Source organism: Balaenoptera borealis (assembly GCF_965194805.1).
Source record: "Balaenoptera borealis genome assembly, chromosome: 8".
NCBI lineage: Eukaryota > Metazoa > Chordata > Mammalia > Artiodactyla > Balaenopteridae > Balaenoptera > Balaenoptera borealis.
This window is the reverse complement of record NC_138865.1, coordinates 116,765,979-116,780,984: the sequence shown is the minus strand read 5'-3', so window position 1 is coordinate 116,780,984 and position 15,006 is coordinate 116,765,979. Positions and strand designations below refer to the sequence as shown.

Here is a 15,006-nt window from a genome sequence, read left to right as displayed (position 1 = left end):
ATGCACTTATTAAACAGGTCAATATTGCTGGCAATTGACTCTCTGGACAACCACGGGTGACTAGCTTTTCCCTGCTGGTCTTCTGTCTCCCCATCTGTAAAGTGGGCTTGTAATCCCCCTACCCAGCAAACCCTTTGTCCAGTTTGCCCTGAGCCACCAGCAGGCACCTGGGGCAAGTTCTCTGAGGACAGTTGTGAATGATACACCAGGCAGTGGTCTCTAGAGCCCAGGCACTGGGCTGGGACAACTAGGTCCGACGCTGTTCTGCCATGTGCTTGCTGTGTGAGGCTGGGCAAGTCACTTAACCTTTCTGTGCCTCAGTTGTCTCCTTTTGGAAAAAAGAGACAACAGTGGTACTTATCCCTCATAGGGTTGTCCAGAGTACTGAAAGACCTAATTCACAGCACAGTGCCTGGAACAGAGGCGTATTCAACAAAGGTCAGCTGTTGTCATGGTGACGACAGTGCATCCATAACAATACGCAATGCAGTTTTGCATCGTTTAAAACTCTTATATAAATGGCATCACGTGTATGTGTGTGGGTCTAATTCATTCATTTTTCACTGTTGTATAGTAGCCTGTTGTGTGATTGTACCACAATTGGATTAATTTGTTCTCCTTTTGGTGGGCATTTAAACATTTAGGTTTTTCTTTCCTCCCTCCCTCTCTTCTTTCCTTCATTCGTTCTTTCTTTCTTTCACCACCAGAGTTCTCTGCACACTGATGTACGTGTCCCCACGCACAGGAGCAGGACTCGTGCGCCACAGCCTCACACACCATCAGCTCTCACAGGTAGAGTCCATCATTCCCCCTTGTAGAGCAGGGCTTCTTATCAGAATCTTCCAGCTATATGTGAAACATACAGATTCCCAGGACCCACCCAGAGACTCTGATCTGTGGGGGGAGGCTGGAATCGGGGTTTTACCAAGGTTCTCAGAGGGGACCACCCCTTGGGAGCACTGCCCCAGGACACAGGGAAGTGCCCCTGCCCTGAGAAGCAGCCCGGTGGAGTAGATGGGAACAGGGCTTTGACAGCAAGTGGCCCCCGCGTCCACCACCATTCGGCCTCTTGAAGGCTGACCTTGGGCCAAGGACTCCGTCTCCCTGAGCCTCGGTGTCTTCACCTGGGATCACAGGAGATGGCACATACGGAGTGACATGATGCACATAAAGCCCATGGTCCCTGGGACATAGTAAGTGCTCGATAAACAGCCCTGCTGCTAGTAAAAACCACGCCCCCCTCAGCATGTCTGGTGCTTCGTCCCCCAGCCCCCAATCAGCTGGGCAGCCCTAAGTAGGTCCCTTAATCTTCCAAAGTGGAAGAAAAAAGGAAAAAACACAACACAGATGCTTTTTTTGTCTCAGTGACAAGTAAACATTTCCCCTGTGTGGCTCCCCTCCCCTGGCTTGGCTTTTCTCACCAACAGTTTTTTTTTTTAAGTTAAATAACGTTGACATCCACCAAACACGAGCCAAATCAGTTTGAGGCTGAAACATACACACTGAGTCACACTTGGTGCAGGGACACGGTTCCTTCAGGGGACTTTGCTGCAAACCTCAACTAGCCAAGCAGGGACGCATGGGTCTGCAAAAAGAGGTCTAGGCTGAGCACCAGAGTTCTGGATCTGAGGTCCAATTCTGCTATAGACATGCTGAGCAAGCCCAGGCAGGGCAGACAATGTCTCTGAACCCCAATTTCTTCATATTTGAAAAGGCTGCTCTTTATCTTAGACTCCTTTATCTCAGAGGTTGCCTTCTAGTTCTTCTAAGAACTTTAGAGAAGTTGCTTCCTCCCTCACCAAGCCCTTAAAAGGATAGGAAGTGGGAGCTTCTGGGATAAAAAAAATAATGAAAGAAACTTCCAAAAGTGGAAACAATTCTCAACAATAAATGTAGGCATCTTGTCTTTCTCATGATGACCCCCAGGTCATTTCCTAGAAAGGGAAGGCTGCTCGCTATACCACAAAGGAGAAAATGGAAAGAATGGAAATTCCATCTTATAAATGGTCAAGCTGAGGCCTGCAGAGCCCTCCCCATCACAACCCTCACCGCACCGGCTTGTGACCACCTGTCACCTGCGGGCCCTAAGAGGACACATCCCCAGCCATCTTATTTGCCTTTGTATCCCCAGAACCTAGCCCAGACCTGGCACAGAGCAAACCCCACTCGGACCAGATATAGGAAAAAGGTATCGGGCCTGGGGTGGACCAAACAGGACCTAGAGGTCTAGGGGTTCCAGGGCAGCCCTTCTGCACCGCTCCCGCCCCACGCCCCGGGCGCTCTCTCTCCACATTCCCAAGGCTCCTTGGGGTTTGGGGGCTGCAGCCCCGGGAGGGGTGTCAGGGGCAGGGGGGAGGTGGGAGGAAGCGGGGAGAGCGCTGCCGTGTGCCCTGTGCCTGTGGTGTAATTAGCAGCAGCCTCCCCGCCAAGGCGAGAGCAGCCAGATGGCTCCGTGTGGCGCCCAGATGAAAACGTGGAGAGGTTCGAGGGGAACTTCCTGTTTATGACATCCACTGCGCTCGAGGCTTCGGTGTCGGCTGTGAGGATCACACAGCCATGCAGATCATGGGGGACGGGGAGGGAGATCCACCTACCCTGCCGTGTCCCCCTGGTCCTATGAGCTCCAAGGGGGATGTATCCGCCTGGAGAGACCAAAGGGCATCTGATAGAAAGTGCAAATCCCAGGCCACACCGTCGCTGCAACCCAGCTTGGGGTCCCCTCTCCAGCTCCTCTGTGGCTCAGGGAAACTGCCCCTGCTGGACCCCTGTTCTCACTTACACACTCCTGGAGGCTTTATGGCATTTAACACACCTGTAATCACCTGTCGCTGTCTGATGGCTCCGTGAAGGGAGCGGCCAGGTTGCCCAGGTGGTTCCTGCCGTGTTCCCAGCGCTTAGCACAGGTGCTGGCCCACAACAGGTGCTCGATAAATATCTGATGGCAAATCCCAGCTGTCCGTGTCCACACACGCACCCCTTCCCACCTTCGCTCACACTGTTTCCCACACCGCACCCTGTCTCGATGCTGCTCTCCTGCCCCCAGACCCCCTTCAAGGCAGCACAGCCTCTAGCTCCTCCATGAACCCTTCCCTGACGAGTGCAGGCAGGTTACACTTCCCCCGCTCTGAGTTCCATGGAGCCGAGGTCAGCCAGTTTCTCGTACATTCATTCATTCACTCGTATGACAAAGAGCCGCTGGGTTCAAGGTGGGCCGGCTGCTGCTGGGGTGAAGGACATGCTCCCCGCCCTCAGGCGGCTCAGAATCTGGGTGGTTGGCCTGTGTCCAGTCCCTCTTGCTGTGTCCCACGCTCATCCTGCTGCCCCCGTTTCTGAAGGGCCCGTCCAACCTCACTGTGTGAGCAGAGCCTCCTGGGTGGAGGCTGTCGTATGAATGAACAGTACCCCCTGCAGAACCGAGCCCACCAGGGGCTGACCCTCACCCACAGCACGCAGTCGAACCGCGCTCAACAGACGCCCACCACATGCAAATACATGCTGGGCGCTTGTCTGCTGGGCCAGGGTGGGGTCTGAGCCTGCAGCAGGGATTGCCCGTGCCCCCCCCCCCGCCCCACCAGCACCCGTCAGCCTGGACAGCACCTTCAACCACCAGTGGCCACTCTGACCCTGACCCACACGGTAGACCCTTATAAGGAAGCCCCAAACGGAAACCCCAAGTTGGAGCAGTTTAGAAAGAGGGGCCTGATACCAACGAAAGGGCCAAGCACAATATATGAGCGAGGGGGAGAATGCACATCCTCTGGGCCCGTGCAACAGAAACCCAGAGATGCTAACAGGTGACGCCTGTCTACACTTGAGCGCTTCCTACGCGCCACCGCACAGCTAAGCACTTCCGCGCACGCCGTCACCTGAAACTCTCAACAGCCAAACTTGCAAGGCAGGCAGATCCTACTCTCATCACCCCTTTTGCAGAGCCCCAGAGAGATGAAGTCCCGCTGTCCATGGTCACCCAGCCACCAGGCCAGGAATCAGATGAGCTCTGAAGATCCACCAAGGTTAAAGACCCCACGAGGGGCCCCTGGCCAGTCCATGACACGCCACCGGCCTCCAAGGAGGAAGCAGCTTTTCTCCTGGATCATCAGACCCCAGCTGCAGCCCCCCACCTCTCCACTGGGCCATGAGAGGCACTGGGCGTGCCAACTGCCCTGCGGCATCCTCGGGGCTCCATCCTCTCCCTGTCCCCTCCCCTCCCCCGGAGGCGGCTGGTTTGGCCCCGTGTGGGACCCTGGCCGGCTGCCCCCGGGAGCCAGTGCTGAAGCCAGGAGCACTCGCAGCTGTCCCAGCTACACATCAGAACCACAAACAAACACTGTTGCCTAGCAACACCACCTCACCCCAGCATCCCTGGGCTGAATCATGGGACCAGAGCCACTAGGCACTTCTCTGGCCACCATCGCCTGTCCAACCCTTTCATTTCTCAGACGGGAAGACTGAGGCCCACAGAGGGGAAGGGTCTTGCTCAGGTTCATTCAGAGAGTTGGGGGCAAGGCTGGGATGGGACCCTAGGTCTTTTGCTACCTGATGTCACACACAGCCGGAGCCCATGTCTTCTCTCTCCTAGACAGTTTCGGCACAGTCCTGGGCACATGAGCTGCTCAATAAATCCTGCGGACTTCAATTCTGAATTCACAACTCAAATGGTCTTTTCACAAACAGCAGTCCCACAGGGTAAGAGGCACCCGATAACCATTCCCAGCCTTGGCCTCAGCCATTGGCTTTCAGGGCTATACCCCAAGGAAATGACCCAGGAGATAAAGAGAAGCATTTGTGCAAAAATGTTTCAACAGCCCCATTTATTACCGCCAAAAACTGGCAACGGAGCATCTGCCCCAAACAGAGAAAGAGCTTAGCAACGATGAGAGCTGAACGCCCTGGAATGTTATCTTGCCCTTTAAATGAAAAGCAATGACGTGGGCCAGGATGAATCTAGAAAATGGGTAAATGTGGAAAAATATCAATGATAAGGGCGGAATGGAAGATGCACTAAATTTAATTCTCTAGAAGCATCTACAAGAACACACTGGAAGGGGTCGTGGACACAGGTGGGTGGGTGGGTGGTCTAGAGTTTCATGGGTACTCAAGCTCCTACTATGTTTTCTTTCCATTAGGACTTTCTGACGCAGGAGGTCAAGGCTCCCTGAGTTCAGAATATTCTCTAGAATCTCCAGAAAAAGCAGTGGCCTGCCCGACCTTGGCCCAGAAGCCTGATATGTGTGTGTCCACGTGTTCTCATGTCTGCATCTCTGGTGTGTCTGTGTGCATGTCCACATGTGTTTGTATCTGTGTTTGTGTCAGTCTGCGTGGCTGTGTGTCTGTGTGTGTCTGTGTCTGTCTGTGTGCCTGTCCATGTGTATTCATGTCTATATGTGTCCATGCATGTCTGTATATGTCTGTGCATGTCTATGTGTGTCTGTGGGTGTGTGGGTGTGCACGTTAGGGCCCAGCCCGGGAAGTGGGAAGATCAGGATCCCAGTTCCCCACACCCCATGGCTTGTTTCCCCCTCAAGGCACTGGGCATAATGCCGCTCACCCCACCCACCTCCAGGATGGCCAGCCGGAGAAGAGGGCCCCGCCCCGCCCAAACAGAGATGCAGGAGGCCTCAGAGGCTCGGCCACGTTGTGGTTCTCAACACTGATTGCACCAGAGTTACCAAGGAGCTTTGAAGAAGCACCAGCGCTGGAGGTCTGTTGGTGACCCTGACCGCAGCCCTTGGCCAAGGTTGGCACAGGTTCAGGAAAGAGAGGCCCCGGGCAACCCGAGTAGGTTCAGGCCTTCCCCCATCCAAGGACAGAGAAGGGGGCCACCACAGAAGATGGGGCAGCTCAGCCAGGCAGAAGGAGCACAGAATCTGGAGGTAGACGAATACCCATGACTCATCAGAATAAGTTCTCAAGCTTCCAGAACGGCAGCTTTGAAGCTGAGCCTTGGGGGTCCCTCGGAGAAGGAAGAGGAAGAGGTGGAGGAGGTAGAGGGGAAGGGGAGCAGACCGACAGCAAAGCCACCCCCCGCACCACCACTGCTCCCTGTGTGTTTCCTATGGGTTTTTTTAAACCTGCATCTTCTGTCTGAATGGCTGTGGGACTAAGGGGAACTGTGTGTCTGGCAGAAAAGGGAGCTTTGTTCTGCGTGGGGAAGTTGTCAGATGCCACAGCGAGGCCCAAAGAACCACGGGGACCCAGAGCCCGCAAATGAAGTGTCAATACAATCAAAGGTCTATGAGGTCATTCACAATCGCCAGCAAGTGGAAACAGCGCAAGTGTCCATCAACTGGTGAATAAATCGACAAAAGGTGCTCTACCCAGGCAACGGAATATTATTCAGCCATAAAGAGGACCAAAGTCCTGACACCTGCTACAACATGCAAGAACCTCAAAAACATGATGCTAAGTGAAAGCAGCCAGACACAAAAAGCCACATAGCGCATGATTCCATTTACATGAGACGTCCCGAAGAGATCAATCCAAAGACAGAAAGCAGATGAGTGGTTGCCGAGGGCTGGGCTGGGGTCGGGCAGGGATGGGAAGTGGCTGCCAGTGAGTGTGGGGGTTTTTTTGTGGAGGACGGTGCTGGAAATGTTCTAAAGTTAATTGTGGTGATGGTTGCACAACTCAGAATTTACTAAAAAACACAGAATTGGAAAGCATGTGAGTTATATCTCAATAAAGTTTTTCCATTGAAAAAAGCTGGTGAGAATTAAATAACAGATAGGATGATGATAATTTTTGAAAGCTGGAAATGATGCTTTAGTTTATAGCAGCAGCAGGAAAATGCTATCAAAGGGAGTGATTTTCCACCACTGACAATGCCCTAAGCATCGCACATCCATCACTGTATCTCGAGAAGAGGGTTTAAACCTTGTCTACTTTACAGATGGAGAAACGGTCCAAGAGGAGCCAGTGGCCACCTGAGGCCACATGACTAATACAGAACCAGCCGGGATCCGCACTCAGGTCTGATGAACTCCAGGGTCTGAGTCCTTCACCCCAGCCCCACCCTCCAGGCATATTTTCCCACCTCATGTAGGTGAACTCCTGGAATCTCATAAATCTCAAGAGAAAGCCGTAAGCCAGCACGAAGTGGAGGGGGCCAGGGGAGAAGGAACAGAACAAAACTCCAGCATTGCAAAAGCAGCTCTCACAGATTTATGGCTCCCGGCTGATCTATTAACGCATCACAACAAGGAGGGGTGAACCAATGGGAAATGCGGTGTGCCATTTCAGTAACAAACCATAAATAAACAAGCACCTGCCAGGCGGCTGCCCAGCCAAGGAGCCAGGACCAGGCTTTCTGCGGAGAGACGCAGGCTCCCCAGACGACCACTCCCACCCTCACCTACGACCTGGGCTGCAGAGACACCAAAGGGCGCGCGGATGGGGGCAGCACAGCGCCAGCCCGGCCCCAGGACCCCAGCCGCGTTCAGGTGTGCAGGCTTCAAGGACGGGAGGGCGCACCAAACACATGTCCTGAGAGGTAGAGACCCATGTGTGGGGGTCAGGAGTGGGAGCTTGCACAGAAGGCTGCTCCGAGACCTCCTCCATCTGGAACTTCTCAAAGGCCCCGCCAGGGCTGATGTCACCGGCCAGAGCTGCCCCCTCGCCACAGCCCCACTCCTCGAGGGTCAAGGGTCCCAGGAGTTTGAGGCCTTCTTGTCTGGAACCACCCCACCCGACACCCCTGCCTGGGGAGGTACAGCCAGGCTTTGAAGGATGCCCAAGCCGCCACCTCCCTCTCCGCCCACTCTCAGGATCCCTGAAATCCCGGCTGCCAGACACCTGGCCCGCGGAGCAGGCAAGGGCGGAGCACGTGTCTCGTTCAGGAGGCTGTCTCGACCGTGGCATTACTCTTTCCTCGCCGAGTGACCACGAGCTGCTCAGCCCACCTCGCTGAGCCTCAGTTCCGCTCAGAAAACTGAGTTCCGCTCAGTTCTGCTCTGCTGGGCGGACTGAAGGCGATCCTGCACGCAGCGCCCCTCGGCCGTGCGTGCAGCACCGGGCGCGTGTCATGTCGGAGGCCTTCCCCCTCTGAAGGGCGTCCACGCTCCCTCGGAGGCCAGTGGCCAAAAGTGCCGTGTGTGTCATCGGACGGCATGCCCCTGGGGGTGTCCGCAGGGTCCCACACACTGGCCGGGTCACTGGGCACCTGGAGGTCGGTTTCCTCAAACCCCAAGCTCTGTCCATCCCCAGACCCAAGGCCCCGCGATTGGGGTTACCTGTCGGTGACGGGTGGCACAGGGAGGGAGTCCTTGGCCCAGGTGACCAGTGGGGGCGGAGAGCCCTGGGCCTCGCAGTCCAGGGTCACCTCATCACTGGCCTTGGCTGTGACCCTCAGAGGCTTGTCTGCGTCACGTGACCCATTCACAAGGATCCTGGGCTTGGCTGTTGGGAGAATCATGCAGCAAGTGTGAGCAGAGCAGGAAGCCAGGGGCTGCGGCCCAGAGGGGCCCAGCGCGGCTCCCCCAGGAAGCTCAGGTGGTACTGCCACCCCAGAGATGCAGAAGGTGGGTGGGCTCTATTATAATGGCAGAGTGTAGGTTTCAGGGTGGGCTCAGATCCCATGGTTTCCCCCAGTCATACCCCATCCTACCTGTCTACCCCATCCTCCCGCTGGAAGCTCGTCTTGCTTTGATGACCCTGACATGGTCCCTCCTGCCCCAGTGTCCTCCTCTTGCTTCTCTCCATCCTGCTTCCCTTCCCTGGGGACATTCTGGCAGGTTCTGTCCTCCCTCTCCTCTCTCTCCCTTCTCGCCCTTGATTATCCCATTTATTCTCAGGAATAAATGGGATTAACCATCAGATGATGCCCAGTTTCCCTCTGTGCCAAGGGCCCCAGGGAAACACTGGTTCCAAACAGTTCAACACACAGTTAATGATTTAATCACAGTTGTGACGGGCACTAAGAAAGGGACATTCCAGAGAGTTCACAGCAAAGTGATTTGACACAGCCTCAGAGATCAGAGATAACTGAGATCTGACTGACGGGAGAAGTAGGCTGGACCAGGTAAGGGAAGGGCATTCCAACAGAAGGAACTGCACATGCAAAGGCCCTGAGGCAGGATGGATCATTTAAGAAATTGAAAGGAGGCCAAAGGGTCTGGGCACAAAGAGCTGGGGAGAAAGGTGGGCGAAGGGGCTGCCAAGATGGGAGGGGGTCCAGTGTAGGGCCTTGTGTCTTTCCAAGGCTTGTTAATGTGACGCTTTCCCCCCCATCCGGTGACAAAGGGCTGAGTTGGAACCACTCTTAGAGCATGCCCACACTACGGGGGACAGTGCTCTGGAGGACAGCTTTGGTGTACATGCCCTTCAGACGTGAGGAATCTAGAGGCAGGGTTGACGAGATGCAAGGAAGATGCAGGTGAGGTCAAATTGTCCATGCCCCTGCCTCGAAGCCTGCCAAGCCCCTCTCCCAGGACAGGGGCGGCCATCACTCACTGTTGACAGAAAGCTGCATCTCCTGGCTGGAGAAGCCCACGGCGTTGGTGGCTGTGCAGACATAGGCCCCTGCATCCTGGGCAGATGGCCGGGCGATGACCAGGGTACCATCCTTGCTCACATTGTAGTGGGGATCCCTGGAGGCCAGGGCATTGGTTTCCTGTGGTAGAGTCACAGGTGACATCAGCAGAGCCCACACCCCACGGCGATTTGCATCATTCCTCTCCCCATGATGCACTGGGCCTACCTCTCTGGTTACCTCTATGGTAACAGGCTTCACCTACCTTGGTCCAGGTGACGGTAGGGGTGGGCACTCCTGAGGCTACACAGGGGAGAGAGGCTGGAACGCCTTCATTGGTGATATGGTGGGTGGCAGTGGGCTGGATTCTAGGTGGCACTTTTAAAAACAAACCAATTTCATAAACCAAAGTTCATAGCAGCATTATTCACAACAGCCAAAAGGTGGAAACAATCCAAACAGAGGGTGATGGATAAACAGAATGTGATGTGTACATATGGAATATTTTCCAGCCTTAAAAAGGAATAAACATGTGATACGTGTTACACCATGGAGGAACCTTGAAAATATTATGCTAAGCGAAATAAGCCAGACACAGAAGGACAAATACTGTATGATTCCACTTACACGAGATACCTAGAACAGGCAAATTCATAGAGACAGGAAGCAGAATGGTGCTGGCCAGTGGCTAGGGGAGGGGGAAATGGGGAATTGGTGGGTACAGAGTTTCAGTTTGGGAAGGTGAAAAAGTTCTGGAGATGGATGGTGGTGAAGGTTGTGAAACTGTAACCCATACGGTTAAAAAAACCCATCCTGAAGCTGTGTTAACAGAAATTCTTGGCTTGTCTTACAGCTTGCTAAAAACCCCTCTGGCTTGAGCCCGCCTTCACTGAGCAAGCTCGCTTAATTGTTTCGTTGCAAATTGCAGACCCTCCAAGCTTCATGTAGCCTAAACAATAAGATGTTTGTCTGAGTTGTTTTCCAGGAACTTGGAGTCAGCTGTGTCTAGTTTGAGCTCAAGCCAGCTAAGACTGGTTGGGACCACGGACCCTAAAACTGGGCCTGCACAGGTATCTGGTGAATGACCTTTTGACACCAGAGGGCCAAAAACCCCGTCAGATCATGCTAGGCGCCTCCATTTTTGAACATGCATCCCATGAAGAAGCATGTAACCCAGATACACCTGCACAGGACACTGACTACCTCACCTTTTCCCTACCTGCAATCACCCTTCCCCATGCCTAAGACCACCCTGCTTCCTTATCCCATAAATATTCCAAGCCCCTGGCCTTTGGGGAGGTGGACCTGAGGCTTGTTCTCCTGTCTCCTTGCTTGGCTGCCTTGTGAATACATCCTTTCTCCACTGCAAGCCTTTTGGCTTGCCGTGCATTGGGCAAACGAACCTGGTGGCACAACAATGTAAATGCCACTTATGCCACTTAATTTATGCCACTAAACTGTAGGCTTTAAAATGGTAAGTTTTATATTATGTATATTTTATCATGGTTTTTAAAATTTTTTTATTTTTTGGCCGTGCCACGTGGCATGTGGGATCTTAGTCCCCTGACCAGGGATCGAACCCGTGCCCCCTGCAGAGGAAGCACAGAGTCTTAACCACTGGACTGCCAGAGAAGTCCCTATTTTATCATGATTTAAAAAAAAACAAACAAACAATTTTAACAGAAGAAGACAGCCACCACTGCTGTAAATTCATGCCCCCCACATAGGGCAGCCTGTGTTTAGGAACCAGCTGTGCCGTTTCTTAACTGTGGGACTTTGGATAAACCACTTAATCTTTTGGTACCCGTATTCCTTGATCAGCTAAAAAGCTAAATTAACCCTAATTCCCTGCTCACTCTCTGGGGATGGACGGATGAGAAACGGCAGAAAATAGTGTTCACAGGACACAGTGAACTTGAAAACAAGTGCAAAATCCGTCCTGGGCACCATCCAGATCTGCAGGCATTAAAACAGGGCGGGAGGGGGGGATGTCTCCAAGAGGAGCAGGGGAGGGGGAAACGGGCATGGAAAAATCAGAACCAGGAGGGAAAGTCAGAAGCCAAGGGCTCTGACGGTAACACTCAGTTACTTTAGGGCGGGAAATGCCCTTCTGGATTTTCCCAGGTGGCCAAAGCCAGCAAGTCGATTAGCATTTGTTGAATGGAAATGAAATTAGCCAAGAGAGACGGGCTTGATCGCCACGGCACAGAGAAGGCTGTTGGGCAGGGTGGGAAGTTGGGGGGTGAGGCTTTCTACAGAGGCAGCCTTTGCTGATCCTGTGACTTCGTGAGTTACCTCCATCTCGGAACCTCAGCTTCCTTAATTTCAAAGAAGCGTGGAGTCTTTTAAACCCACCTCTTGGAGCAGTTCGGAAAATTAAGTGAAACCTGCACACAGCCTCTCAGAGGTCTGGCACATGACACATGCCCAACCTTTGATCACTCTTCTTAATTGGAATTATGAGGAGACAGGACAGCTGGGTTCTAAACCCAGCCTCCTTCTGAACCTCAGTTTTCCTCTACAAAATGGGGAATGATGAGTGCTTCCCGCTCATCCCTCGGGGTTTTAATAAAGCAAGTGAAACAAACAAACAAAAAGAGGATATTAACATATGCGGTAAATGACAAAACATAACCAGACTTAGTTTAAACTTCTTGTTTTACGTTAAAAAGAACGGTGGTACCCGGCTGGGTGGGTGAAGGGAAACAGGGACTCTCCAACGCTGTGGGTGGGAAAGTAATTGGGCAAAATACACGAAAAGCCCTAAAAATGTGCAATCTCTGTGAGTCAAAACTCAATTCCACAACAATAGTTTATCCTAGGGAAAGAATTGGTCACACGGGCAAAGGTGGGGCATGAGGATGTTTATCCCCAGGTGTTCACGCTGGTGAGAAACAGGACACGAGGGGACAGGGTAGGTACTCCTGGCTCATCCAAACAGGGGACATGCGGTCTTAAACCACTGCTTCTGAGTATTACTGACAGAAAAGAGTCATAAAATACTGTCACAAGAAACACTCAGGTTGCAAGACAGAAATATTACCTGGTTCCAGTTGGTTTCTAAATATTTCTATGTATGTGTACACAAAGGATTTATACCTAATTTATATAAAGGATATATATCATGCAAAAATAATTTATATACAACATATCTAAAGAATATATATAATGTATATATATTATATATATATACAGTGTGTGTATATGTCATGTGCAAACTCATGTGTGTATAAAGTATGAAAGATACACACCAAAATGTAAAATTATTCTGGTTCTTCTTAGCTACTGGTATTAAGGGAGGTTTCTTTTTGTTTGTTTGGTTTTGGTTTTGGGTTTTTGGGGGTTTTTTTTGGGGGGGGGGTGGTTTGTCCAATCTCTAAATTTCCTACAGTGAATATGTACTATTTGTGCAATTTGTCTAAACGAAGATGTTCAAGATCAAGCTCCCCCCGGGGGCCTTCCCCCATCGCATCGTGTCCCCCACCACCCCAGGACTCACCCTGGACAACCAGCTCCACGTCCCTGTGCTGAGAGCCGGCCGAGTTGCTGACCAAACAGGTGTACCTCCCTGCGTCCTCCAACAGCGCCTGGTCAAGGTGGAGGCTGCCATCCGCTCGGACGGAATGCTGGCTGCCCGGTGGGAGCTGGTGAGGGCGAGGAAGCACCAGCTTGGGCCGAGGGCCCCGCTCAGAGCCAGCCAAGAGAGAGCACTCCAGAAACCTCACTGCCCACCAGGCCAGCAGAGAGCAGCCTGGACAGAGAGGCCAGGGGTTTGGAGAGGGTGGGGGAATCTGGGGGGGGCTTGATGCTCCTACCCCTTCCCTGATATCCATCCACCCCCCCACACACACAGACCCTGAGGGCCAGGTGGGCCTGACCCCCCGCCCGCCGCTGACCCCACTCTCCCAGGGCCAACTGGTCCAGGGCAAGACACCTGACCCAAGGGGGCTGATGGGAGCCTGTCCCAGGAGTGCAGGGCTGGAGCCAGAGCCTTTACTGAGTCGGGGCTGAAGCTCCAAGGCCCGTCCACACCGAGGCCACAGAGAGGAGGGACAGCCCGTCTGCGGGGAGAGAAAAGAGCCGTGCAGAGCGGAGCAGAGGTGTGGCCGCATCAGGTGTGGTCCCAGAGAGAGAAGCAGAGGAAGCAACTCCTGGCGGCTGCCCAGGTCTGTCCCCATCAGGACCGGGGTGGGGCAGGTGGCGCTGGTCCAGAATGGGGCCTGGGGCAACCTCTATAAAGATGTCCAGGGGCTTCCCTGGTGGTGCAGTGGTTAAGAATCCGCCTGCCAACGCAGGGGATATGGGTTCGAGCCCTGGTCCGGGAAGATCCCACATGCCGCGGAGCAGCTAAGCCCGTGCGCCACAACTACTGAGCCCGCGTGCCACAACTACTGAAGCCCACGCGCCTAGAGCCCGTGCTCTGCCACATGAGAAGCCCGCGCACCGCAACGAAGAGTAGCCCCCGCTCGCCGCAACTAGAGAAAGCCCGTGAGCAGCAACGAAGACCTAACGCAGCCAAAAATAAATAAATAAATTTATTAAAAAAAAAAAAAAAAAAAAAAGATGTCCAGCCAGTCCATCGTTGGTGAGGGGCCCGAGCCCGCTTCCACCAGGCCTGAGCCCGCTTTCAGCCTCCCTGTCTGTGTCCCTGTCCCGTGACCAGATTGCACATTCTGCACGCCGGTTCCGGGAGAGGCTCCTTTCAGGCTGAGTGAGCTTGAGGGGGGGCTCTGCTCCTCGCACTCGGCAGCTGGGGGGGCGCAGGTCCACCCAGCGTCCCCGCTGAACTAAACAAGCTCTGCGTCTAGAGCCACTTCCTATCCTGGTGTGGACGAGGCCCAGGGCCACCCCTCCCCGCATGCCCATCGGATTCTACTGAGGAAGGCGCCTCACCGCCCCAGCCTACGCGCCCAGGCAGGGTCCTCCTCGGGGTCACATCTAATTACACCGGCTGCGGAAGGAGCCACCCACTCGAGCAGCCTCGGCAAAGCCTCCCTGCTCCGGGAGCTGGACCCTGTCTGCACTGCATCAGGGACTGGAACAACGGGGCCGGGACCAGGGCAGCCATCTGGTCACACAGTCACTGCCTCTCTGGGTGTCCAGCGTCTGCTGTCTGCTGGGGCGAGGGCACCTCTTTTATAGCTTCCAGGGCACAAGGACCGCGGGATGTCTGAGGATAAGCCAGAAGGATGGAGGAAAAGGGAGAGGCAAAGAAGGAGTGAATGGCAGACAGGAGATAGAGGGGAATAAAGAAAACCAAATGGATGGGAACGGACGAAGCAGCCCCTGTGCACCCAGCAGTGTGCCAGGCAGCTGGGGCAGATGTTCAGCCGCTCGGGTCACGTCTCTGCCCTGGAATCATCCGAACGGGGGTGACGAAAGCATTGCGTCTGTGCCCCCGCCCACAGCACTAATGATGCACAAGCTCCTCCGGCCAAGGACTCTAGAGGGTGAAGGATGCTATCAGTGTGTTATCAGAGAAGGTTCTGGAAAGAAGCAGGAAGGAAGAGGACGTTCCAGAACAGGGGAACCGCAAAGAC

The 15,006-nt window shown here is 53.8% G+C and overlaps 1 protein-coding gene across 2 annotated transcripts in view; it reads right to left on the bottom strand.

Annotated features, from left to right (window-relative positions):
- The window catches only part of HMCN2 (hemicentin 2), a 154,877-nt gene that overhangs the window by 87,025 nt on the left and 52,846 nt on the right, over window positions 1–15,006 (bottom strand). For both annotated transcript variants that reach the window (XM_082400654.1, XM_082400653.1), the window contains exons 19-22: window positions 12,966–13,110; window positions 9,732–9,844; window positions 9,448–9,607; window positions 8,229–8,394 (exon numbers count right to left, since the gene is read on the bottom strand). In XM_082400654.1, the coding sequence (XP_082256780.1) occupies window positions 8,229–8,394; window positions 9,448–9,607; window positions 9,732–9,844; window positions 12,966–13,110 (584 nt within the window). The remainder of the gene's footprint in view (window positions 1–8,228; window positions 8,395–9,447; window positions 9,608–9,731; window positions 9,845–12,965; window positions 13,111–15,006) is intronic.